The sequence below is a fragment of the Opisthocomus hoazin genome, chromosome 18, assembly GCF_030867145.1.
Source record: "Opisthocomus hoazin isolate bOpiHoa1 chromosome 18, bOpiHoa1.hap1, whole genome shotgun sequence".
Taxonomy (NCBI): Eukaryota; Metazoa; Chordata; class Aves; order Opisthocomiformes; family Opisthocomidae; genus Opisthocomus; species Opisthocomus hoazin.
Window position 1 is genome coordinate 6,413,740 of NC_134431.1, and position 23,440 is coordinate 6,437,179.

At 54.0% G+C, this 23,440-nt stretch overlaps 1 protein-coding gene across 4 annotated transcripts; it reads right to left on the reverse strand.

Annotated features, from left to right (window-relative positions):
* Positions 1 to 229: 229 nt before the first annotated feature.
* On the reverse strand, positions 230 to 19,603 carry SGK2 (serum/glucocorticoid regulated kinase 2). Of its 4 annotated transcripts, XM_075438593.1 has the most exons (15): positions 19,531 to 19,603; positions 15,650 to 15,802; positions 10,196 to 10,265; positions 8,874 to 8,931; positions 7,972 to 8,021; positions 7,347 to 7,404; positions 6,660 to 6,743; positions 6,244 to 6,375; positions 5,310 to 5,422; positions 4,719 to 4,755; positions 4,067 to 4,153; positions 2,612 to 2,707; positions 2,183 to 2,338; positions 1,684 to 1,773; positions 230 to 1,457 (listed from the first exon to the last, which is right to left on the reverse strand). In XM_075438593.1, exons 2-15 carry the CDS (start codon positions 15,684 to 15,686, stop codon positions 1,302 to 1,304), a joined length of 1,224 nt encoding a protein of 407 aa, XP_075294708.1. In that variant the 5' UTR covers positions 15,687 to 15,802; positions 19,531 to 19,603; the 3' UTR covers positions 230 to 1,301. The 4 variants fall into 4 exon arrangements, with proteins under 4 accessions (XP_075294708.1, XP_009941028.2, XP_075294709.1 ...); XM_009942726.2 differs by lacking the exon at positions 19,531 to 19,603 and having other exon boundaries at positions 15,634 to 15,688; XM_075438594.1 differs by lacking the exons at positions 15,650 to 15,802; positions 19,531 to 19,603 and adding an exon at positions 13,876 to 14,077.
* Positions 19,604 to 23,440: the final 3,837 nt, after the last annotated feature.

A 23,440-nucleotide genomic window follows, 5' to 3' on the forward strand; every position in this document is an offset into this window, starting at 1 on the left:
TCGTTCCGTTAACCTGAAGGAGGCATGCCAGGTCTATTAGCCTAAAGTAGAGGCTTTTTTCTTTACATTAAAGAAAAGTTTCTAGGACTTTCTTCACGGGGCGCTGGTGCTCACCGCTCTCGGGCACAGTAGGAATCCTCCCCCCACCCCTCTCCCCTACACCGCCCAGCAATGGAAGCACATGGACATATTCACTTTAATATAAACCATCTCATATTTATGACTTCAGCATGTACAAGACAGTTCAATTAAAAGAGAAATAGCTCCAGAGTGAGCGTCATCATACAATGGCTAGAAAGGCCTTGGTTTATCCCCGTGGTGCAGTTAGAAGCTCTCAGCTCCCCTTCTCCTCCCCCCAGCCACAGAACAAACAGACTTAAAACAAAAAAAAGAAGTGGGACGTGACATTCAGTGAGCATACCAGCATTTAAATTAAGGCAGAATAAATAACTGTTCTGCAGCGGGAGCAGGCTGGGGCTCCCCTCGTGCTCAGTGCAGCAGCGTGGCTGTGCCCCAGGCCAGTCCAGCAGGTGCTGTGCAGGAACCCCCCCACCCCACCCAGCCTTTGGCCAGCAGGTTGTTTTTACTTCGCCAGCCAAGCCAACCTCTTCCCCACCCGTTTTACCTGGAGTTTTCCACACAAACCACAGTGGCTCCCCCATAACAGCCCCCTTGTTTCTTCAGCAGCATCCCACTCCTGGACCGGAGACGATCCACCCACCTTGAAAGGATTTACAGCCCTGCAGCTACCTTTGGAGCAAGAACTGATGAACAGTTTCCAAGCCCAGCTCAGTCCACGATGAGTGGCTTCACTAGCACAGTGCACTTAAAAGAAGGAAGCCACTGCTCTTGGTAGTGTGAAGAGTTTCCCTCTATGGGGGGGGGGCGGGGGGGCAGGCAAAGCAGTTGGCCAGAGCTGGGCAGAGTTAGCTCCACATAAAAAAAGTGACCAGTGAGAGGAACATGGCTGTTGGTGTGAATAATGGCACACAAACCTCAACCATAAATACAACCACAGAGTGAATATGATTCTGCCAAGTAGCACAAGACACACTGGTGGGAAAAATAATAATCAGTGTTCCACTTTCCTTGCCAGGGGAACAGTCATTTAGAGGGAAATCCACCAAACAGCAAAAGTTAAGAGCTCTGTTTCATCCCAGCCAGTGAGTGTATTAGTCCCAATTTCCTTAAACCATAAGCAAAAGGACAGTACCAATCCTTTAAAAAAAAAAAAAAACACCACACCCCCAAACATAAAACCCATTCAGTTAAAATCTGGCGTCTCAAAGCCTTTGTAAAACCTAGATGCCCTCTTCAGCTGGTGCATAAGAAAATCCTAAAAATGCATCTGAGGCACTGGAGCTGCTGGCTGCTAGGTCAGGCGTGTGGGTGATGGAGGTGGAGATCGCTTCTTGGGTGAACTCTGGGTCAAAGTGTCGCAGATCAGCAGGACCAGCCTAAGCCAAGGAGCAGAGAGGCACACAATCACTTCAAGTGAGCAGACCCCAACCACCCGCTTGCGTTCAGACACGCTAACACAGCTGCTCTTCCAAAAGCATCCTCACCACTGCGTTTGCGGTTCCTAACCTGCGCTTCAGCACCCCTTGGTGTCAGCATAAGACGTCTGGAGAGGATTCCTTCTGTACCACCGTGCAACAGATACCAACAGAAATACCCACTTACCACATTGGGGTTAAAGGGAGGAGTGATCCTCTTGTGGTACAAGTCATCCCAGTTTATTGGGCTGAAGAATATGTGGCTCTTTATCTCAAGCTGCATAGAAAGTGGGGGGAAAAAAGTGAGTCTTCTGCCAACCTCCTTTTCCAGCACCTGCCAGCTGGTTTCATAACATTAAGTGGTTGAAGCAAGACTTGGAGCTACCACGTATGTGTGTAGGGCCCACGTAGCAAATGCTTAATACATGAGGGTCACGGTCCAGTAATCCCTTGAAGGGAGATGACACCAACACATATTGGTGTCCTAGCTTGCTACCACACCTTGAAGCATAGTGTTCCCCTTTGGAAATCCAAGTCAACCCCATATGTCCCCTTTAGGGGGCTGGAGAGACATCCACATGCATGGAAGGCTTTCTCCAAGGCAGTGCTGTTGTCTTGAAAGAAAGGCTCAGAACAGAAAGGTTTCCTATCCACCCTCCCTCCTGATGCTAATGGAGGCAACCTACAAAGTCTGTCTTGGCACCCAGCCTCCTCTTCTGGTCCTTGTGGAGAAGTCCCTGGAGGATGTCACAAGCTGCCACAGTCTTGCTTCCTTGAATCTGGAGTGGCTTGTGCAGAATGTTGTCATACATCTGAGACACATCCCGGCTGTAAAAAGGAGGCTAATTTGAAAGAGAGGAGAAGCAGCCAGGTAAAACATGAGCTACCATAAGGAACCACACATTGCAGGTCAAAACGAGTCCTGCAGTGTGCAGATGAGGGAGACCTGCCATATCTCTGCGCAAAAGGGCAATGGCATATTGAGCCAGGTCATCTAATTCAGGATTCTGTTGTCTGGGTCAGATACTATGTGAACACCAGACCAACCTCGCACCACAGCTTTTGAAGATAAGTTCTTCACCATGTAAAGTAAAACAGACCGCTTCCAAACATACCAGTCCAAACAGCATTTCGTAGAGGACAGCTCCTAGGCACCACCAGTCTACTGTCCTGTCATAGGGCTGCTTCTTCAGCACCTCAGGAGCCAGGTACTGGGAAGAATCAGAAGTATATATTTGGAGTCAAATGATAAAGGAAGGGCTTTGCCCTCGTAAGTATGCAAACCTGGCTGTAGTTCAAGCTGAGCAAACGCATTAGGAAGCACACAGATGCAGTTCCTACTATACTTTGATAGACTCCCCACTTGCTTCAGAGCAATGGGTTTGAAAGACAGCTACCAAAACCCCCAAAGTGGTTTTTCTGGGCTACAGAAGGTTCTCTTCCTCCAGAGGACTTGCACAAGGATTTGCCACCCACCACAACTCACCAGCAAACCTGTCCTGCAGTGCCACGTTACACCTCTAAGAGGCTCCTGTGGCTTTGAGAAAACTGCAGTTCTCAGTCCCAGTAAGTCTGTCCGAAGCATGAAAATCACCAATAACCACCACCGACAAGCAATAGCCAAAAATTCAAGCAGCCCACAGAGCAAGCGGCACATCAAGCCTGGTCTGACACAGGATTATCTCCATGTATTATCAGGCTCCCTACCTATGGCAGGAAAAACAACCCACAGCACACCAAAAACCACAAAACAAAGCTCAAATGTTCCTGCATGGTGTGTGCTGTACTATTGCACAAGTGGGTCCCCACTGACAGCTGAGGGATACCACCAGGAAATTCCTGCCCGCTCCTACCGAGCTTGAATACTGAGCGGTATCTTGCTCACAGACCCTTCTTCAAGCTGCCTGAGGAAGGGCAGCAGGACACGTGTATTACCTAGGCCTGAGTGCTACCAAATTCCCCAGCTCAACAAGAAGCAGGAAAAAAAACAACCTCCAAGAAGCCGTAAGTTTTGCTAAAACTTATCTGAGGTGTGTTGGAGAACAAGCATTTCCTTCCCTCTGAGCAGTGTTCGCAGTCCTGAGGAGAGCCTGCTGCCCTCCTCTGCACAGGGCGTTTTGCAGCTCCTGTGCCCCAAGGACTGTGCAGGGCACAGCGAGGTCCTGGGTACGTCGGTACCAGCAGGCTCCCTGTTCTGCGGCTCCAGGGTATCAGAGCAGGTAAACAGCCCGCTCACAGGCTCCCAGGGTCAAGGTTGTCTCCACAGCCACCTGCAGCAGTCCCAGCTTCACAAGACTGGCCATTTCCGAGTGCCGGGATCCCTGCCTCTAATAGCACAGCATGTTTAGAGTACTAATCAGCTGTTACAGGTAAAACTGTCTCTGCTGAGTAGGGAAGGCCTTATCTCAACTCCAACTTCAGGCTGATGACCTCAGACAGCCCGAGATGGTCTAATTCACAGAGCCCATATCTTGAGATGCTGAGCACGCACGCAAGACAGACCTGGAGCAGTTAAGTCTCTGAAGGCTTTCAGCCCTCAGGTTGCAGCAAAACCCCAGCACATGCTGTACCTCAGGAGTGCCACAAAAAGTAGTTGTTGTCTCCTCTTGCTCCATTCCTTCTTTGCAGAGTCCAAAGTCTGTCAATATTATATGTCCCTAAAGAAGAGAGAGATATTTCAGCTTGGCCCACTCTTTCTAGAGAAGAGACAGGATTTTCAAGCATTGGCCTTCATGTTGCATCTTCCTTATCTTGTAGTTCCCCACTGTTCACCAGCTTCCCCTCACTCACCTTCTGGACATCCCATAGTACAAGTACAGGAGCTTATAGATAAAGTAGAGTCTGCATTTTTTTTAATTTGTCTACAACTGCATAGCTATGAAGAGATCCAGCACTGCCGTGCTTTGGCACTGCTTTATCCCAGAGCCAGTTAGATAACAGTCACCACCAGAGTAGCAGCAGTGGCTTGCTCTTCACATCCCTGATCGCTGCCCACCAACCAGGTCCCAGCTCCTGGGAATGAGCTGAGAGGGCCCCAAGCCCACAGTTCCGGAGGGCAGGCTCGCTCCCTCTTGCAGGATCTGCACAGAAATGCAGAGGTGCACACACACACATCCATGCAGTGAAGTGAGCTGTAGCCCAGCTTGCAGAGCCGTAGCCCTCTGTTTATGGTCCTAATGCTTTTAAAGCTGGAAGGAGGGGCAGTGTGAGCCGGGAATGTACCTGGCAATCCAGGAGGATGTTCTCAGGTTTTAAGTCCCTGCAAGACAAAAAGTGCTGTTTGAGCCGATTTGTCCAGCTATTAGAAAAAGCCTGATCTGAAACAGCATCAGCTAAGAACAGGAGCTAGGAGAACATCCCAATCTAGTTCACCAAGGCCTTCCCAAAGTGCAGATTCCCATCACTGTTTGGTATCAACATACAATGTATGCAAGCATATAAAGACTTCTCCCACACAGGATCAGATCTCAGCCTGCATTTCTCTGCATGTCTATATATAAATTGGGACTGAGGCAATTTCTTCCTTCTTGTGCCAGGTTTATTTTAGATTTTTTCATCCAACCATTCTCCTTCCCTTTATCAGGCTGGGAACATGTATTGCCCATCAGGTCCCGTGCAGACAGCACCTCTCTCACAGAGTAAAATGCCAGCAGCACATTGTCTTGTCTGGGGTAGGAGCTTCTTCAGCTACTCCAGTCCTGCATTTTGCACGGCCCCCAAAAAAAGTCTTTTCCCTCCCCAGCACAGCACACAGCCTGGCTGGGCAGCCTTGGTGCCCTTGCTCTCCCTGGCAGGACAGGACACGTGCCTTACCTGTAGATGATGTTTAAGGAATGCAGGTACCCAATTGCACTGGCAACTTCTGCAGCATAGAATCGGGCCCGGGGTTCACGGAAGCAGCGCTCCCTTTGCAAGTGGAAGAAGAGCTACAAACGGATCATAAGTTTCATCATTTCTTCTCTGAATAACTGAAGGATATCTGGAGCAAGCCTGAAAGCCAGCTGTTCAAGTGAATATTGACTTGCAACAAGCAGCATGTGAACAGCACCAAATCAGCCCAAACCAAATGACTTTCAGCAATCTAAACACCTTTCCAGAAATTGTTTCATTTGCCCTCCTCTTACGTCACCACCTCACTTAATTCCTTGCCCCAAAACTGGTCATCTGCTGATCTAGTTAAGCTTTCTAGCTTGCTACAACCCACAGGCCAATTATAGCTGTAGCACAGCCATGAAGAGTGGTACATGTATGGAGCTGAACCCACTAAGAGTTGGGGTTAGGTTGGACAAGACATCCAGGTTAACAATATCTCCCAGCCAGTTTCAGACAGCACAAAGACAGCTGAAGAAAGAGGAGCTTCTCCAGGACAGAAAAAGAAGTCTGCAACAGAATCCCCCAGGCACTAGACTGGAATCCAGATCTGGCCCACGAGCTGGTTTTGCCTAAAGCTCACCAACGTCAGCATTTCCCATATTCTCCATAGGATTTTGAAGTGCCCCTAGCACATGTTTTTCTTAGTGTCCTTGCCTTGGGAATCAGCTGGCACAGGTCGTATCCAGCAAGATCTTCACTCAAGTTACAGGCAAGGTAGCATGCCAGCTACTCCCAGCTGGTCCTTGCCAGGAGTCAACAGAACATTACATTTCAACATCATTGTCGTCTTACAAGAAGGAGTTTTAGGCAATATAGCACCATGTTTGGGAAGGACCACACAGAGGATTAAAATAAAGCCTGTATGTGCACTCACCTCTCCCCCATTTACGTAGTCAAGCACAAAGTAAAGCTTCTCCGAAGTCTGGAAGGAGTAATGGAGTCCCACAAGGAAGGGGTGCTTGACGTTTTTCAGGAGCACGTTGCGCTCTGCCATGATGTGGTTTTGCTATCAAAAAGTAGGCAAGGCATTAGAGTTTCAGGCAAGTGTTCAGTGCAGTGTGCCATATGGGCTCATTGCTGTTCTGAAAACAAGTAGAAGCTAGGATTTCTAAGGGATCATCTCCAGCCCCAGAAAGGGAACCACTCTCCTCTCTAATCCAGTTCATCTCAGTTCTTCTCAATTTTCCCATGGCACCAAGAAATCCATGTTTAACATGTGACTTGCCTATGCGAATGCTCCCTCAGCTACAAGATACCTCAGCCGCATTACCAGGACTGCTTATACACTACCTCTTTTTTCTTTAGGATGGTTTTCTTATGCAAGACTTTCACAGCATAAAAAGTCCCATCACACTTGCGTTTGGCCAGGAGAACCTGCAACAGAAAGTCCTGTTCATAGATTTGAGTCTCTCACCTTCTGCTACTTGGTTAGTGTTTCCTCGTTAGCTCAATACTCTTATGAGTGATTATACATAAAGTACAGCTTCAGATGGTCAGGTACAAAGTCTTAAAGACCAAGCTCCAGCCCACTGACTTCCCAGCACTTCCTTGTTGCCAGGAAGAGGCACACAACATCTCCACATACATCTTACACACTCAATAGAAAGTAGTTTTGTAGCATTTGGGGATAGTCGCATTGAAAGTGGATCTCTTATCTCACACCTCACAGATTTGTCTAGAGATCTCTTGCTACATGAACAAGTCTGAGGCTTATTTTAAATCAAATACTGCTTCCTCACCATCAGCTCCCTGAGCATAAAAACACCTCACGCTTCTGTCCTTAGATTGCGTGACAGCTCAAAGAAAGAATGGACTATGAAAATTATATCTCAGGTCTCATCTGGTCTCAGTCCCACTCAGGCCAAACTCCTCAGGAGAGTTGCAAACAGAGGACACAGCTAGAAATTCCTTCAGTGAGGAAGTCTCTTTCCAAGCTGTCCCTGAAGAGCTACAACCCACCTGTACAAATCCACTTACTTTTCCAAAGCTTCCTTTGCCAATAACCTTCAGGAAGTCAAAGTCTGTTGGCTTGGCACTGTTGGACAGGAATGAAGCAAGTTAATGTTTCTGGGAGAGAAACATGCAACAGCAACACTACCATCAAAGCAGCATCCTTCTTGGAAACACGAGTGTTTGTCACAGGGATTAAAGGGCACTGGCCGGGTGACCCTCGCTCCCAGCCAGCTGTCACAAGCAGGGAGTTTGCACTGCGTCTGTCAGTGGACCCAGGAGAGGAGGAGCCGTCCCTCAGGGACCAAATGGCACCTTTACAGGGGACACAGTTTATCCCCATTTCTAGAGGGAAAGATAGTCAGGGAGCAGCAGTGATCAGGAAGATCTTCCCTTAATGCCTCTCAAGAGATGGGACAAGAGGCTGCAGACAGAGACAGGAGAGAATTATCATGATAACAGGGACCAGCTATAGCTGAACATCTCAAAAGCTGCTGAGTTGGTGATACATGTGGTATTAAAGGCCAAGTAATGTAACTGTTAGGACATTTGCAGACACCACCCATGTGAGACACAGGGACCAACTGCGTTGCCCTGCCAGATCTGTTCACTGCATGCTCCGCACCCTACCTGGCGTTTGAAGGGAGCTTACTTTGGGTTAGCAGAAGGTCCGAGGTTGATGGTGTCAGTTGGTGTTGGAGGCTGGGGAGGATAACAATAACATTAGTCACAAGGACCTTGCTGCAGGTTGTGCTTTCCTTTCCTCCATAAAGGATCGCTTGCACAAAGCTATTGGTAAACACCCATCAGCAGAGGAAAGAGTGGATGCTTTGGCAAACTTTTAGGTGGTGGGGAAAGGGAGAACAGAGCTATGCATTAAAGCAGTATCATCCCCAGGCTGGAGGCTGTACTAAGGTAGAGTCTGTGCTGAAGTCCTCATGCCATACTTGCACAGAAAAAAAAAAAGGTACTATGACTGCTTGGCTCCTGATTTGAAGCTTTCAAGACCTGCCATGCTACCACAGAAGAAGGGCACTGTGTGGCTCAGCTGCTCACCACAGCACTGAGACAACAAGGCACTGCCCACTGCCTGTGCTAGGCAGGAAGCCCTGTGCACAGCTCTGAGACAGAGGAGCACTCCTGCAGCGGGACATCAGCATCCCCCCCAAACCCTGCAGCCCTCTGCCCACTCCCATTAAGCCCCAAAACTGCCCTGTCCAGAGCCTTGGAAGTGACCTTATGCACACCCAGCACCAGAGGTACAGCTGCCCTCTTCCCAATGAGAAGGGGGTACATGCCTACACACAGTCTTCCTCCTCTTCCTGCTCCCCAGGAATCTTCCCCTCCCCAGACTCTGGAAGCCTTGCCCAAAAAGCCATATAAGGGCCTCTCAGCTCTCCTTTTACTCCACCCAGCATCATCCACAGGGACAAGACAGCAGTAAGACTCCTAGCAAGCTAACTCAGGCTCTCCTCCTTGCTTTTCTCCTACAGGCACCAGCCCTTCTCTTCATCCCAATGGTGAGGACTTGCTGTCTCAGAGCCATGATCTCACCTGGGTGGTTTTGTCTGGGCTCCGGGAACGATCCATTAAAAGAGCAACTCGTTCAGCACTTGGGTAAAGAAGAGCAAGTCAATATGAAAAACAAAATCCAAGAAAGAAACATCTTCACACCATTAACCTGCCAGCACAGACCCCAGGGCATGCTCTCCTCCATCGCAGGAGACCTCAGCCGAGTTCCCCAGCTACCCCCTCGGTAGCACTGCCGCTCCCAAGGGACGGGGGTCCACATGGGCTGGGGGAGGCAGGGGACAGTGGGTGCCTGCTGACAGGAGATGGGGGCGGGGCAAAGGTTCCTGGGTGCACAAGTGAATCGAACAAGCACGAGCAGATTAAATGCCACAGTTCGCCCTTGGTTTGCAATGGCAGCAACCAGTCAGGGCACTGACACATGAAGACCAGCACAGCTCTAGCAACAACACAGCCGCAGGGCCAGGTGAGGTGGCAGCCCTCCTACCCCTTCAAGGCAGACACAGCCCCCTCCCCACCGCACTGGGATGCTGCGGGACCCCCCTGCAACCCAGCGAGTGTCCCTGCAGGGTGGCCAGGAGACCCCCAGTGGGTCCGACCACCTTGTGCCACCCGCATCTAGGGGCTGTTCCCCCCAGCCAGCGCAGACCAGGGCAGTTTGGGGCTGTTGACGTTGTGGGGAAGAGGGGCAGGCTTGGTGAGCAGAGGTATTAGAGCAGAGGGCTCTCATCTACCCAGTGCAGCCACTGCTGGGGCTGGACAAAGTTGGACTTGAACAATACTTGTTGGTTTAGACCCCCCCTGCTCAAGCATCACAGGGGAGGGACAGGTCCTGCCACCCCAGGGATTTCTCCCCTTAGTTTTAAGGGTTCACCCATACTCCTTGCAAAAGCCAGAATTAGAGATGACAGAAAAAAAAAAGCTCTGTACCCATCTCCGCTGCCCCGGAGAGCTTTGTCCATTCCCCCTCAGCCCCACCAAGCCCTCATACACTGCAGGGAGGCTCAGAGGCTCCTGTCCTCCAGCCCCCCTCTGCCCTGCCCCTTCCAAAAAGGGAAGCCCCGAAGATCCCACCAGCCCCCCCAGATCTCACCTGTGGGTGCTCCCCCTCTCCAGCCCCACGCGCAGCCGGGCACAGACCCGCGGCCATCCCCGAGCCCCCTCCTCCACAGCCGAGCTGGCCACGGCAGAGATGCCGGGCAGCAGCGGGTGCTGGCGGCTGTCCCCGGGGACTGCCCACATCTGCCCGGTGCCAGCCAGCTCCATTCACCGCCCAGCCAGCCCGGGGGTCATCGGGCTGAGCTTTTAAAGGGCTCCCATCCCACGGGGGGGGCTTTCGTACTCACTACGAGCAGAGCCGGGAGCCGGAGGCCTTGATGGTTTGTCCTATCCTCTCGCGGCCGTGCTTGATGAGTTCTGCGAGGAAAGTTGGAACGCCGAAGCCGATTAGCTGGCGGCGCGATCACAAGCGCACAGAGGCACGTTTGTTCTTCACTGACCTTGCTCTTCTCTCCCCAGCTGCCCTCCTCCCCCTTCCACCCACATACCAAAATAACCAGGAAATTATAGGAACCAGGACAGCTCCCCTCCCACCCCAGCCAGGAGCCCTCAATAGCTCACAGGACAGGGCTAAGTGCCACAAAACAGGCACCTTCTCCCATGGCAGAGGGAACTCAAGCTGAAGCACCACCATCAAGGCTCCCTGAGCCACCCCTGGTTCCCCAGGAGGGACAAGGAGAGTGCTCACAAGGACTATGTTGTACTGGGACACATCACGTCACGCGCTTGGCACATCCACCACCCCTTTCATTCAGGACTCTGCGAGTAATTAGGGACATGAATGAAACCTTTCAGGGCCCTGCAGGAGGTAAGCCAGCGCACACACTCGTTGCAGCAAGTGACTTGCCCAAGGACACGCAGCCAGTGCCAGAAGCTGGGATTCCCACCATGGAGCATCCCTGCTGCTCAGCAACCCAGGTTGTTGCCACCACCCATCATCACCATCACCTCTCACTTCACAGAGAGGCAAAGTCCTGAGCCTGCTCCTCCTGGCACGGGCTGAGCAAGAGAAGAGCCTGAGAAGAGCAACCTGCGTGGAGGAGTTCCTTGTTTTGCTTAGCAGCAGATAACAAAAATATTCCAAGACTCAATTTTACTCCCTGGCTCAGCCCTAGTTTTGCTGCTAGAGGGAAAGAGAAAGAATCAAAACATTCACAGAAAAAGACATTCCCCCATCTCCCCTAAAAAAGGAGCCTTTGAAGTAAACACAAGCTCGTTTGCAGAGCCCTTCCCACACGGGTTTTAGGATCTGGCGGGCAGGACCTGCACGCTCCAGAGAGCCACTGAGCTGGGCACTGCCGGCGGTTCTGGGACCTGCGGATTGACAAGGAGCCAGTAACCAGGCTGCAGTTCCAGAGTTTCTGAATGGACAGGGAGAAAACAGGAATTTAGACACACAAACCATTCAGCGCATGAGCTTACAACATCAGGCTGCTCTGAGCCCCTGACCTTGTCCAGTCCTGTGCCCTGCAGCAGGTAAGAGAGCTTGTCCCAGCAGGCACCCACCAGTAAGGACAACATGCAGGCAGGACCCAGACAAATCAATCCCCACCGCCTCTCACCGGGCATAGCCCTTATTTCCCTGACAGTCTGGCTCTCCCCGGCTCACCGAGGTCTACTGAAGGTCATCCAATGCCTGCCTGGGGGCTGCGTCTGTCCCCCAGGCTGCTAGACGGACCGGCCAGGTATGACGGTCACAGCAGCGGGACGTCAGCCCTGCTGCCTCGGAGCAGGCAGCGCTCGCTCAAGGCTCAGTGCCAGGGAGGAGGTCGGCACAGGGGATGGCCAGGGGCACAACAGCGTGTGTGGAACAAGCCCCAAGGTGCAAATGGCAGCAACAGGTAGAGGAGTGGGGACTCCCACCCCCTGCCCAGGAACCTCTCGCCAGAGCAACCCAACCAAACCCAGGCAGTTGAACACCTCGCTCCCACTCCGTACATATGGCTCCACCAGGTGATGCAGCCTGTTCCCTCCGAATCTGAATCTCCACAAGCTTGGTTTCAGCCCCAGGGCCAGCTTGCTGCCACTGACAACATTCTGATCCCAGGCTCAGGGGGAAAATAACAGCTCAGGCACAGGTGGACATGTCGCAGCTTGGGCATCTTGAGGAGCACATGGGCAAGCCACAGAAACACACCCATCTGGCTTGGAGGTGTTTGCTGGCAGAACAGGATGCGGGACAAGTTCCCAGCTTGCTCTGAGGTGCTTGCACAAGGCTGCTTTAGCAAGGTCTCCACAACCTGCAGCTAGGCAGGAGCATCGCTGCTGAGCAAAGGCTGTGCAGCTCTTCCAGGGCTCACAGCCTGGCAGCTCATTAATGCTTCCCTCCACCAGCCCCATTCTGCTCCACTGCGGCTTTGCTGGAAGTGAAGCTACTCAACAAGTCCCTGCTGACCAAGGGCAGTGTTTTCTAACAAAGCTATTTCATTAAATGTACTTGCTCTGAGGCAAGAATCTCTTTCTGCACTAGAAGCACCATGCACATTTTTAGGATGAGTAAATCCCTATCCCGTATCACTTTATTCAGGCTCAGAGCCACCTTCTCCAACCCAAGCCCACCTTTAAAGCCAGGTTAGTTTCTGGTTTAAATCTCTCAAGCTTTTCCTTATCACTAACAAACCCTACTCCCCCTAAAGCACAAAGATTCCCTGAGTGCACGCACACTGAACAACAGAATCAGAAATAGGTCATGAAAATCCGCTGGAATCCTTGGTTATACATGCCCGGCTGCATCCCTCCCTGGGCCTGCTGCGGCAGCAGGGATGCCCAAGGCATGGCCAGGGCCACAGAGAGCATCAGCAAGCTAGTCAAGGAGTTTCCTGACATGGTGTGACTGTTACACACCAGGAACAGAAACTCTGCACCCCACACCTCCCTCTTCAAAGACCATTCCAACCCAGCGCCCAGTCCAGAGGCATCCCTCAGGCAGCAGGCACCCGCTCACACAACATAAAGCTGCTACTTACAAGCTGGAGCAGTTACTGGAGCTTTATCTCCCCCCACCAAACATCCCTCGGTAACATACGTTTTCTTCTCAGCACTTGCAGCTCCCTCTTCCTTCAACAGTTCTGCCAGCGGTGACCCACATTCCCATGCTAGCCCAGCGTTATTTGCTACAAACACATTACTAATGCAACGCGTACCTTGCACGGAGAGGCAACCTCATAGACTCGTCATCTGCAAGCTGCCTCCCACCCTCTTCCCTGATGTCACTGCTCTCGGCATCGTTTCCTACCTAACCTAGATTGCAAGCCCCTCCGAGCAAGTGCCTCGTCCTCTCCCGCTCCAGAAAAGGCGAGCTGCCAGCATGGAGAGGCAGGGAGACCTGGCAGGCTGGCACTGGGGCAGCAGGTGGGGGTTTGGAAGCAGCACGGGGTCTGGAGGGGCAGGGTGGAGACAGGGGCACCTAAGGCAGCTTTCAGCTGGCACAGGGACTGCGTGCAGCATAAGGGGGAAGATGCCCCAGTTTCAGCTGAGAGGAGGGGCACAGGAGGAAGTGGGGAGGACTCCTGCAAACACATGCTTTTACTGGAGAAAAAAAAAGACAAAAAGAGTTCAAGCTTTCCCCTACTACAGATCTAAGAGACACCTCCAGGCCAGCACTGAGCTCCACTTCCATTCCCACTGAGACAGGACAGCACACAGCAAGTCCAGGAAGAGTATAGGAGAGACTTTAAAGGGCTTGTTCACTTGGGGAAGCTTTCTTAGCTGCCCTCTGCAGAGCTCCTGGCTTGTCCAGTTTTCTCTTTAGGACCCTTTCCCCTACACCCCAGGGACACTGCAAACCAGAGCAGGAGCCCCAGCCAAACAGCCCTGGCTCTGAGTGAGCTGGAGCCCACAGGCAAACAACCCTCCATACTTTAGAGAAAAGCTACATGCAGAGCTGGGAAAAAAGCAGCAGGTGGCTAAAGCTTGCAGCATTCTGCACAAAATAATCCCACAAAAATAGAGAACAAAGCAAACGCACCTGGGAGCACATCTACCAGCAGAGGCTGTGTCCTGAAGCATGAGAAGCAGTCCACAGCCAGCGAGCACAGAGACCCCTCATACCCCGCACTTCCCATCCTCACACCAGCCCACCCTGCCGTTGACTGCCCTGGCAGACCAGAATCCCAAGGCTCTTCCCTAAAACTCAGAGGGGAACAATTTTGTTTCCTACAGCAGTTCATTTAACCCACAAACACCCCCACCTTCTCAGAACAACCACACCACTACTGCTGCCTCCCTGCGGCCCTTTAAAGAGAGCAGGAAAAGCTGATCAGCTGCAAAAAATGAAGAGACACCTGCTAGATACACCCAAGGAGTAAGAATTTAGGTGTGGGTGGTAGTTCTGGATGGGGAGGGAGGGGTGCAGGTGATGGGTAGGAGCCAATTACACCCAGGCCGGCATCTCAGGTGTTCAGAATTATTTTCTACATGTTAGTAAGCTGGAAATCTGTCCACAGTCCTGTGGTTTGGAGGAAGGTCAAAACTGTCGTTTGGTTCAGGTCAAACCCAGAAGAAACTGCTCCTTCCAGTGTCCTCCACTGACCTGGGGAGGCTGCAGCCCAGGGCAGCCAGACCGGTGCTTTGCAGCAGTATTAAATGCAAACATAAACACGCACGGAAGGGAAAACCTGGTGTTGGAGGCACGGAGTAATTTGAAGGAACAGAGACTAAGCTCTGAGCAAAAGGAGGCGTTAGAGGAGGGCTGGTGTCTTCTCTCTCTCTTCATTAAAAATAAAACAGTTGCTTTTTGTTTCCATTGTCGTTTCATATAAAATCTCCCGTATGCAGCTGCAGCAGCAGAAAATCCAGCTTCCCCGGGGCAGCAGCGGGGCTGATCCCTGCGGACAAGCCCCTTCCCCCAATCTACAGCTACCAGGATGAAAACACCTGAAACGCTTCGCACTCATTGCCATGCGTGATGAGAGAGGGGAAGCAGCATGTTCCTTGTAACATTGTTCTCTCTCAGGTCAAAGCCTGAATTTTTTGCTCAGCCAACTTCACAGAATCACAGCATGGCAGGGATTGCAAGGGACCTCTGTGGGTCATCCAGTCCAACCCCCTGCCCAAGCAGGGTCACCCAGAGCAGGCTGCACAGGACCGTGTCCAGGCAGGTCTTGAATATCTCCAGAGAAGGAGACTCCACAACCTCCCTGGGCAGCCTGTTCCAGTGCTCTGTCACCCTCAGAGGGAAGAAGTTCTTCCTCATGTTCAGGTGGAACTTCCTGTGCCTCAGTTTGTGCCCATTGCCCCTTGTCCTGTCCCTGGGCACCACTGAAAAGAGTCTGGCCCCGTCCTCCTGACACCCACCCTTAAGATATTTATAAGCATTTCTAAGGTCCCCTCTCAGCCTTCTCTTCTCCAGGCTGAACAAGCCCATCTCCCTCAGCCTTTCCTCCTAGGAGAGATACTCCAGTCCCCTCATCATCCTCATAGCCCTCCACTGGACCCTCTCCAGTAGCTCCTCATCTTTCTTGAACTCGGGAGCCCAGAACTGGACACAACGTCCTTACACACAACCACATCCTAGGCCCCGCACTGGTCCCCCGGGAGCTGGGCTCCGTGCAGCCCTTGCTGGGAAGGGTGAGCAAGGCTGGACCATGGCGGGAGCCGGGCTGAGCCCGCCTGGGGGGCGTGCAGTGGGGCTCTGTCCTCTGCCAGGTGAGCCCAAAGCCGCCAGAGACATCAGTGGTGAAGCCTCCTCCATGCCCTCACCATCCCCGGGGGTCAGTGCCCGTACCAGCCAGGAGCATTACCCTTCGTCTTCCCTAGGGCGGTGGAGGAGGGCTCCATCCCGGCCACATATGTAAAGCCAGCCAGAATAGTCCCCTTTCCTCACGGCTGGGGCAGGAGCTCAGCGGCCGGCGCCAGGCGTCCTCGGGAAGCAGAGCATGCAGGGGTTTCTCCAGCTGCGAAGGCAAAGGGCACAGCAGTGAGAGGAGAAACAAGCCCTTGGGCGCAGCATGGGGTGCCCGACAGCCGGGCACGGCTCTGGGACGCGGGGCCGGCTCCCTGGCCCTCGGCTCACCAGCACCCACCGGCACTGGGTCTGCCGGGGATCGAGGTGCTCGGGTCACTCCGGGCTTTGCCACCAGTCCGATGTCCCTCTCTTTGCACTCCTCCAGGAAGTGGTTTGGGACTGGCAGGAGGAGGGCACTGGAAGAGAGCTGGGTGGTACTGGTTGGCTATTTGACTTCTGTACAACAGCAGAAATTTACCCTACAACTGTTAAATTCACAGAATTTTGCTCTTGGGAAAGGATTTGGTTGTTGGATGCTTTTGAGACGCTGAGGCTTCGTTTGTCCTCTCTGTGCCAGGGTGACTGCCCTGGGACCGATGGCTCCCTGGCACAGGAGAAGTCATTCCCTGGAAGCCCAGGGACACACAGACCCCCGGTAAATCCCCAGCACAGGGCAGGTCTTCACCTGGGGATTCAACATCAGGTGCCACGAGGTGCCTGAGGCAGCTGTAGAGACCCCCATGACTGTCCCTGGAGAGGTGTCCCGGGCATGCCGTTGGGGACACGAGTGGGACAGGTAGAGGTGAGCAGGGCTAACCTCCAGCCTGCTGCCCACCGTGGGAGCCCTCCCCACATGCCAGAGGTGAGACATTCCTCCTCGCACTGCCCTGACACCTCTGCGACCACGTCCAGCAGCAGCCTGCAGCAGCTATTGCCCCTTGCCACGACAGGACACATCGATGCCACGCTGAAGGGGCTGCTGGACATGGAAGCACTTGCAGGGCACATATATTATATAGGCACGTGGGCACACGTCCTTACAGGTGCTGCAGGCATGGCCATGCACCCCTTTCACTGGGGCTGGGCTTGGCCCGTTCCCCTGCCCAGCACCCACCCGCACCTAAACAAAATTAAACATTTCTAATGAAGCTGGAGAACTGCTGGTGTCGGTGTTGGGTTTTTGCCGGTGTTGATGGTCTTCTGTGCGGGGGTGGTGTTTCCCTGCCCTCCAGAGAGCACAGCTATGCCAGGAAAACCTCTGGCTGGACCTGGGTGCAGAGGTGATGAGCAGCTCGCAGGTGATTTAACCCTTTCTGTGCATGTCTCCTGCCTGGGCAGGGCTCGGTCAGACCACGGTGGTAAAATCAGCCAAAGTGGGAACAAGACATGACGACAGAAAGATGATTTTTCAGCTGCACTGGCACAGCTCCGAGCCTCCGGACATTACCTGTGCTTGGAAATATTTTCCTTTTTCACCTGAGGGAGGAAAGCTGCCTTCACTTCCCCGAGCCCTCTCAGGGGTCAAGGGCTGCGTGGTCCTCCCTGGCTGCTGAGCCGGGGCCCTCCCGGTGGGGCCGCTCAGCCCGGGGAAGCCACGTTTGCACCTTCTCCAGGGTGGGACGTGTCCAGCTCGTTGTCTCTACACGTAGAGAAGTACCCCCCCTCATAATAATTCATATGCTATATGCATATATGCTATTTTATAGAGAAAGGTGTACTATCTTAGTTTCCTTATCTAGCAATATCCATAACCATAATCATAAAAGTATCACCGAAGTGGAATCACACAGTCCTGAGCAATCGGAAATTGCAGGGAAGGGTCCAGATAAGATTAAAACCAGCATTTCCCTAGAGAGTACAAAGCAAGTTTCCATTGACCTGCAGTGAAAGGTGACCTAAAATGTTTGGTTACTCAGTTTTTTCTGCTGGGTGAGGAATAGGATAAGGATAGCGATAGGGAACGGGATAGGGAAAGGATATTCTTTAAAAGGTCAGAACCTATTTCTACATCTTAAGAGGATTCAAAAAATACTAAATAGACTACTGGTGACCAGTGGGATTCTTTAAAATATTTTTTTTTCTCTGTGTATATTTTTTTTTCTTTTAGCTTCAGAAAGCCAGGGCACTGCCTTGGGCATTGACCTTAATTTTGCCAAGGAGTCCCACATGGGTGTTGGGAAGTTTCCCCTGTTTTGGTGAAAGGAGCCAAGGGGAGACAGCTTGGGGTCAGGTTTTTATTCCAAAGGACAGCTAAACTGGATTTGAGCAACTCTTGCAACTTTCTGTGCCTCTGTTTCTACAACGTGGCAGAGTATTACTGATCTCTTTTAAAGTCTCTACATCTTCAGAGGAATAAATGCTTGATCTTATTACTACCATTAAATTAGTTGGCTAGGATTTGTTGCTCCCAAGTGTTTTTTAAGTGTAGGCACAGTCTCAGTGAATAAATAACACAAAGTTGGAAGCTGCCTGACTCAGAGTGACCCTTCTTCTCACGGCTGGCCAGCCTTGTCCTCAGGGAAGGTGCAATTCTCCTGCTTCCTCTCCTCTCCTCTCCTCTCCTCTCCTCTCCTCTCCTCTCCTCTCCTCTCCTCTCCTCTCTCAGCAGAACGTCAGGGCACATTACAGCCTACGTTATAGAGACTTTCTTAAAAAAACCCAACTGTTTGGGGGGATGAGTGCCCCTCTTCTTCTGCAGGGCAGTCAGTCTGGCGCAGGGTGCGTGCTCAGGGCCACCACCCCCTGCTCAAGCTCTGAGTGTGACCAGCCTGGCAGGGACAAGGACAGAGGGGCAGTTTCCCAGCCGGATTGAGCAGGGTTTAGCAGCTTGGAGACGGCTCAGAGAGCCTGAAAACAGGCCCCTTGCTGCTGGCAAAGCACTGGGTTCGTCAGGAAAGCTTGTGGGAAAAGCGTCCCTGGGAATGCCTCCCCTCTGCCCTGCTCCATCCCCATACCTGAGAGCTGCCGACTCCAGCTCCACTGGGTGGGGTGCATGTTTTCACTCCTTTTTATTCACTTTTAAAACCTGGGAAGCAACTGGTGGTGGCACGGCCGGAGAGCGTCTCCAGCAGAGCTGTACATAGGGGATGCAGCGGGCAGCCCAGTCCCAGCTGGGCCGAGCGTTATCAGGACCCGTGAGCCCCCGGGCAAGAGCAGCAGCTCTGCGCTGGAACCTGCCCAGCCCGTCTCTGTTCCCCAGCAGAAACAGCCCTCCCTGCCCTGCTGGCAAGGGGCTCGGGGGTGCTGGACACAGCACCCCTGAGCTTCACCAGGCCCAGCCTGCCCGCAGAGACGCAGTGAAAACAGCCCGAAATTTCTGGTGCAAACCTCACCCCTCTGGTGCTGGCTGCACAAGCCCAGTGCAGCCCAAGCCTCCCGTCCCTGGGCAGGTGGCTCAGGGACATGGGGACACACACACGGTCGGTCACCAGCTAGCTCTGCTGACCTGCCAGCTCCTGACGTTACCCAGGGTCAGAAACACTAGTGGCTGCTCCCCACGGGTGCTCACCCGGGGAGGTGATCCTGCGTGGGGCTGCAGACGCAAGCAGGGTTATGGAAGCTCCTCATGATGGAAGATTCCTGGGGGAGGCACAGCTAATGTAAGAAACCTCTCCACCAGTACCGTATTTCCAGGAGGAGCAAGGAGGCTGCTTGTCTCCTCTCTGGATTCCTCCACTGCTGGGAAGCAAGCCCACTGCTGGAACCCCAACCCTCCCTACTTCCAGCAGCTGACCCCGAGTCAGACTCCCGGGGAGCAGCTTTCTGAAGATCCAGCCAGGTCCCTGGCAGCAAGAGACGAGCCCTGCACAAAAACCTCTGCCTCTCCTAGATGGGTTCAGGACCTCGTTAAGAGAAGGGAAAGTCGCGGCCATCCCGGAGGAGGTCAGTCGGCGTTACCTGCAGAGAGCGAGGCGCGGGGCCGGCTCCGGAGCTCCGGCCGCAGGGCTGGCGGGCACTGCCACGCTCCAGCTGCCGCCAGCAGCGTGGACCGGTCTCCCTCCCGTTGGGTTTTATTTTGGCGATTCGGTCTGAAGGTCGAAGGAAAAGTCCGAAGGAGTGGCTTCTGGCAGGAAGTAAATGATTACCCTGCTACCGCTGGCCGAGGGGACGGAGGCTCGGGGAGCCGGAGTGGGAGAGGAAAATCCCTCCTTGGGGGGGATTAGAGGGCAGCTCGCCGGCAGGGAAGCGCAAAGGGTCAGAGCAAAGTGCTCTGCTCGCCAAAGGCTGTGCCGGGTCACATGCCGGGTCCTAGCAGAGACAACGTGGCATGGCTTACCTCCTGAACCAGCAAGACCTCCTGGATGTGGACCTGACCCGCTGCCGATCCACCAGCAATCCACGGAGCCTGCCAGCAAGGAGGGAGCTGGGCCAGGTGGAGCCTCGTCCCCTGGCAGCACTATATCCAGGGTGGGAGATCCAGGGTCTTTCACAGGCTTGAACTTTGCGGGTGCGGCAGTCCTACAACCACTTCTGCCTCCTGCATGACCCTCCTCTGGCCCCACGCTCCCCATCCTGGGCCACCCATATGCAGGAATAAGCACCTGAGCAGCTGAAGAAGCCTGAGCCCCCCCAGGCACATCAAAGCTGAGCCCAGAGGAGCCCTCTTGGAGCCAAAATCTAGTGTCCTCCATTCATGCCCTCCCCCATTTGCTGCCTGTTCCTCTCCCTTTCCTTCTGCAGGTGCCCAGTGCCAGTGGTCACCACATCTCTGAGTGGGTGGATGCCGGAGTCACTGCTGGTCGCCGGTGGAACCTCCATCTCCTCACCTGAAATACAAACTTCATGTGCAGGAGGCATTTTCTGATTACCCAGGAAGGTTTCTTTCACCTTCAAAAGCCCTTTGGCACCTTCCCCTCTCGTGGGACTTGACCACGATGTAGTCGGTCAATAGGTCCCACGGCTCTGAGAAAATGCGAATGGCAGCACGGTTCCTCGATCGTTTCTCAAACTACTGAGCTCTTGCCATTGGCACCTGCCTGTCCCTTCTGGCCCTGTGAATCCCCAAGCAGAGAGGAGAAAGAAAAAGGGTCACTGGACGGGGAGGCCATTAAGAAAGCCAAAGGGTGAGCTGAGGCGGGGTTTGAATACACAGATGGGTACAAAGATGTACGAAAACGGATGATGGATAACGTTGGTGCCGCCGTCGAAAGAAGTATTTTCTGAAACAGCCTGGGATACATGATTTGGAGCACCCGAGGTTCATGAGGCCAAGACAGCCCAAGCCTCCGGCTCCGCGCGTGGGCAGCAGCAGGGCTGTACCCACCCCTCAGTGAGCTCCGGCACCAGCGGCAGCAGGCAGAGAGGAGCGGGCTCAGCCCTCGCCTTGCCCCGGCTCCTGCCGATGGTCCTGCTGGGTGGCACGGCCCTGCGAATGTGTGAGGATAACAGAGGTTTGACATTACCCTCATGTCTCGGGGAACAAACCCAAATAGAGGTCCCTATTGTACTTGAGGAACCGTAAAGACACGGAGAGAGAAATAAATCCATTCCCTGCTAGAGCAGAGAGGGCCTTTGTTTGTCTCATTTTCAGAACGAGAAGGTTTAGAGGATTGCTGCAGCACATGACCAGAAGCTACGAAGCCGCAGACAAAAGCCATTTGGAACAGAGATCGGACTTTGCTGTCACGCTGGCTTTTCAAAAGATTTCTGCTTTGTCTGAGTTAAAGCTGCCGCTATTTTGGAGTTTATTTTGCTCACTCCCCTGCATCCCCTGCTTTAGAGGCTGCACGTCTCCCACAACACCGCGTTCACGTACGCTTTCGCTGGCATCGGCACAGCATCAAGATGTCTGCTGTGGCAGGCTGGAGGGGGCTGCCTGTGTTTCCAGCCCAAGTCACAATGGTTGCACCAACAGCCACACGCGTTCCAGCCACGGACAAGTTTAGAGGACAAAGCCTCGGCTCATCGCTCCGGCTTGCTGAGCGGGCTCGTTTCGCAAGCTCGTCGCGCGTCAGCCGCCAACGTGCGTCGGCACCCGGCAGAAACACGGAGGAGAGCGCTTGAGCAGAACTGACAGCGAGACAAAGCCCGTTGGGGCTCTCGGGATCATCGCTGGCTTTGCCACAGCTGCACACTACGGCGAGCCAGGCGCCGAGATGCCCGGTCATCCCTGGGGCCCGCACAGCCTGCTGCCGGGCGTCCCGGGGGGGCAGAAACGCCTCGCCGAGTCCCTCCAGCCGGGCGGTACCTCGGCTCCCCGGGAAGCGGGGGCTTGGGGGGGCCGTGCCTAGGCAGGACGCGAGGATTTGGGGGGCTGCTTCAGGGGCTGAGGGCATGTTCTGCTCCCACTCCCCTGCTCTGCACCCTGAGGGACCCGGGCGGGGGCAGAGCGAGAAGCCCTCAGCTGCGCTGACTTGCCCCCCAGTCACAAAAAAGGCACAAATCATCTTCCAGTCCCAAACACACTCACAGCAGGAGCTGTTTCAGTTCGCAAGGGGGGAAAAAAAATGAGTGCTGAAATAGGTTTAAAACCTGTGCAAAATTAAAGTGTCACAAAAGGGTTTCCGTCATCTTGTGCCCTGAACCAGGGAAGCTTTGGCCGCTGAAGAACACGCAGGCACGGGGGACAGGGTGGCCTGCGAGCGTCCTGCGAGGAGAGGCGAGCGAGCTGCGCTACCGCTGCGGTGTGGCAGCTGTCCTGGCTCCGTCCGTTGGCCTCCAGCAGCCCCAAAGCAGAGAAGAGGACCCTAAAACCTCCGCGAGCAAAGCAGGTGCAAACCACAGATGTGCAGCCGAGTGCGTTCACCTGCCAGGGCTCCTCAGCTCTCCGCTTGCTCCCGGGATCCGAGGGGTTGACTCAGCCCCACACAGGGCAGGGAGAAGATGGGCTGATATCCCCCCATGCTGGTCCCTGCTCAGCACCCTAGGGAGAAACAGAGCTGGAACAGAGAGCTCACGGTGGAGGAGAAAGCAGCAGGCACCCACCAAGGGGGAGCTCCTGGCCCAGCTCCACTGGCTGGGTGGTCTCCCTGCATCCCGGGTGGGTGGCTGGGTGGGATGGCTCCCGGCCCTGAGCTGCGGGCAGCGGGCACCCCTGCAGCCAGCCGGGGGGGGGGGGGGCGGGAGGGGCCGGGGGCGGATTTGGTGCCTGCCAGCGGGGGTATGAGGATGAGGAGGATGGGGATGAGGATGAAAATGGGGATGAGAATGGGGATGGGACACAGCTGGATACCCCCAGGAAAGAGGGCCGGCAAGAAGGGAAACGCGGCTGATCTGGGGGGGTCAGGACCCCACCACGATGCCCCCCACATCCCTGTCCCCACTCAGAATAAACCCCACAGCTCCCCTGCCCTCTCCTTTCGGAAGCTGCCCGGGAAACCGCCCGAAATGCTGTTTTGTCCGTGAAGGAGCATCACACACACCCCCCGCCCCCAGCCTGCAGCCCCCCGCCCCGGCTTGTGCTAAATCGCCGCCCCCCCCCCCGGTACCGCATTGCGGAGCTGCCCGCTGCCGTCGGGCCCGGCATGGGGGGACCCCCAGCCCCCATGGGGCCAGGCACGGTTTGGGGGCGCGGAGAGGAGCCCCACGGGGAGCTCTGCTGTGCCTGGGCTGCGGGAGCCGGTGGGTGCCCCCCCCCCATCCCCCCTGTGCAGCGGCAACGGGCGGGCAACAATTAGCTGTCGTGGCTTTTAAATTGGTGTAAATTGAGGTGTTTTCGGCCACGGGCAGGGCGGAGTGAGCTTGGTTCAAGCCAGCAGGTACTCCCAGCCCCTTATTTCTTTTATTCTCCCCCCCTCCCTGCTCCACTGCACTTGTTTGTTTGGGGTTTTTTTTCCTCGCTTTCACAAGAAGAAAAATCTCGGGGTGC

Bases quoted from the DNA above. Each gene is read 5' to 3' on its own strand.
- SGK2 (XM_075438594.1), bottom strand. From the start codon at position 14,077: ATGAACTGCTGTAGGAAACAAAATTGTTCCCCTCTGAGTTTTAGGGAA. The intron at 4,154-4,718 runs GTACATTCCCGG...TCTCTTCTTTAG, and splicing joins ACATCCTCCTGGATTGCCAG to GGACATATAATATTGACAGA. The intron at 1,774-2,182 runs GTAGGTTGCCTC...CTTTCTATGCAG, and splicing joins TGGGTGCCAAGACAGACTTT to CTTGAGATAAAGAGCCACAT.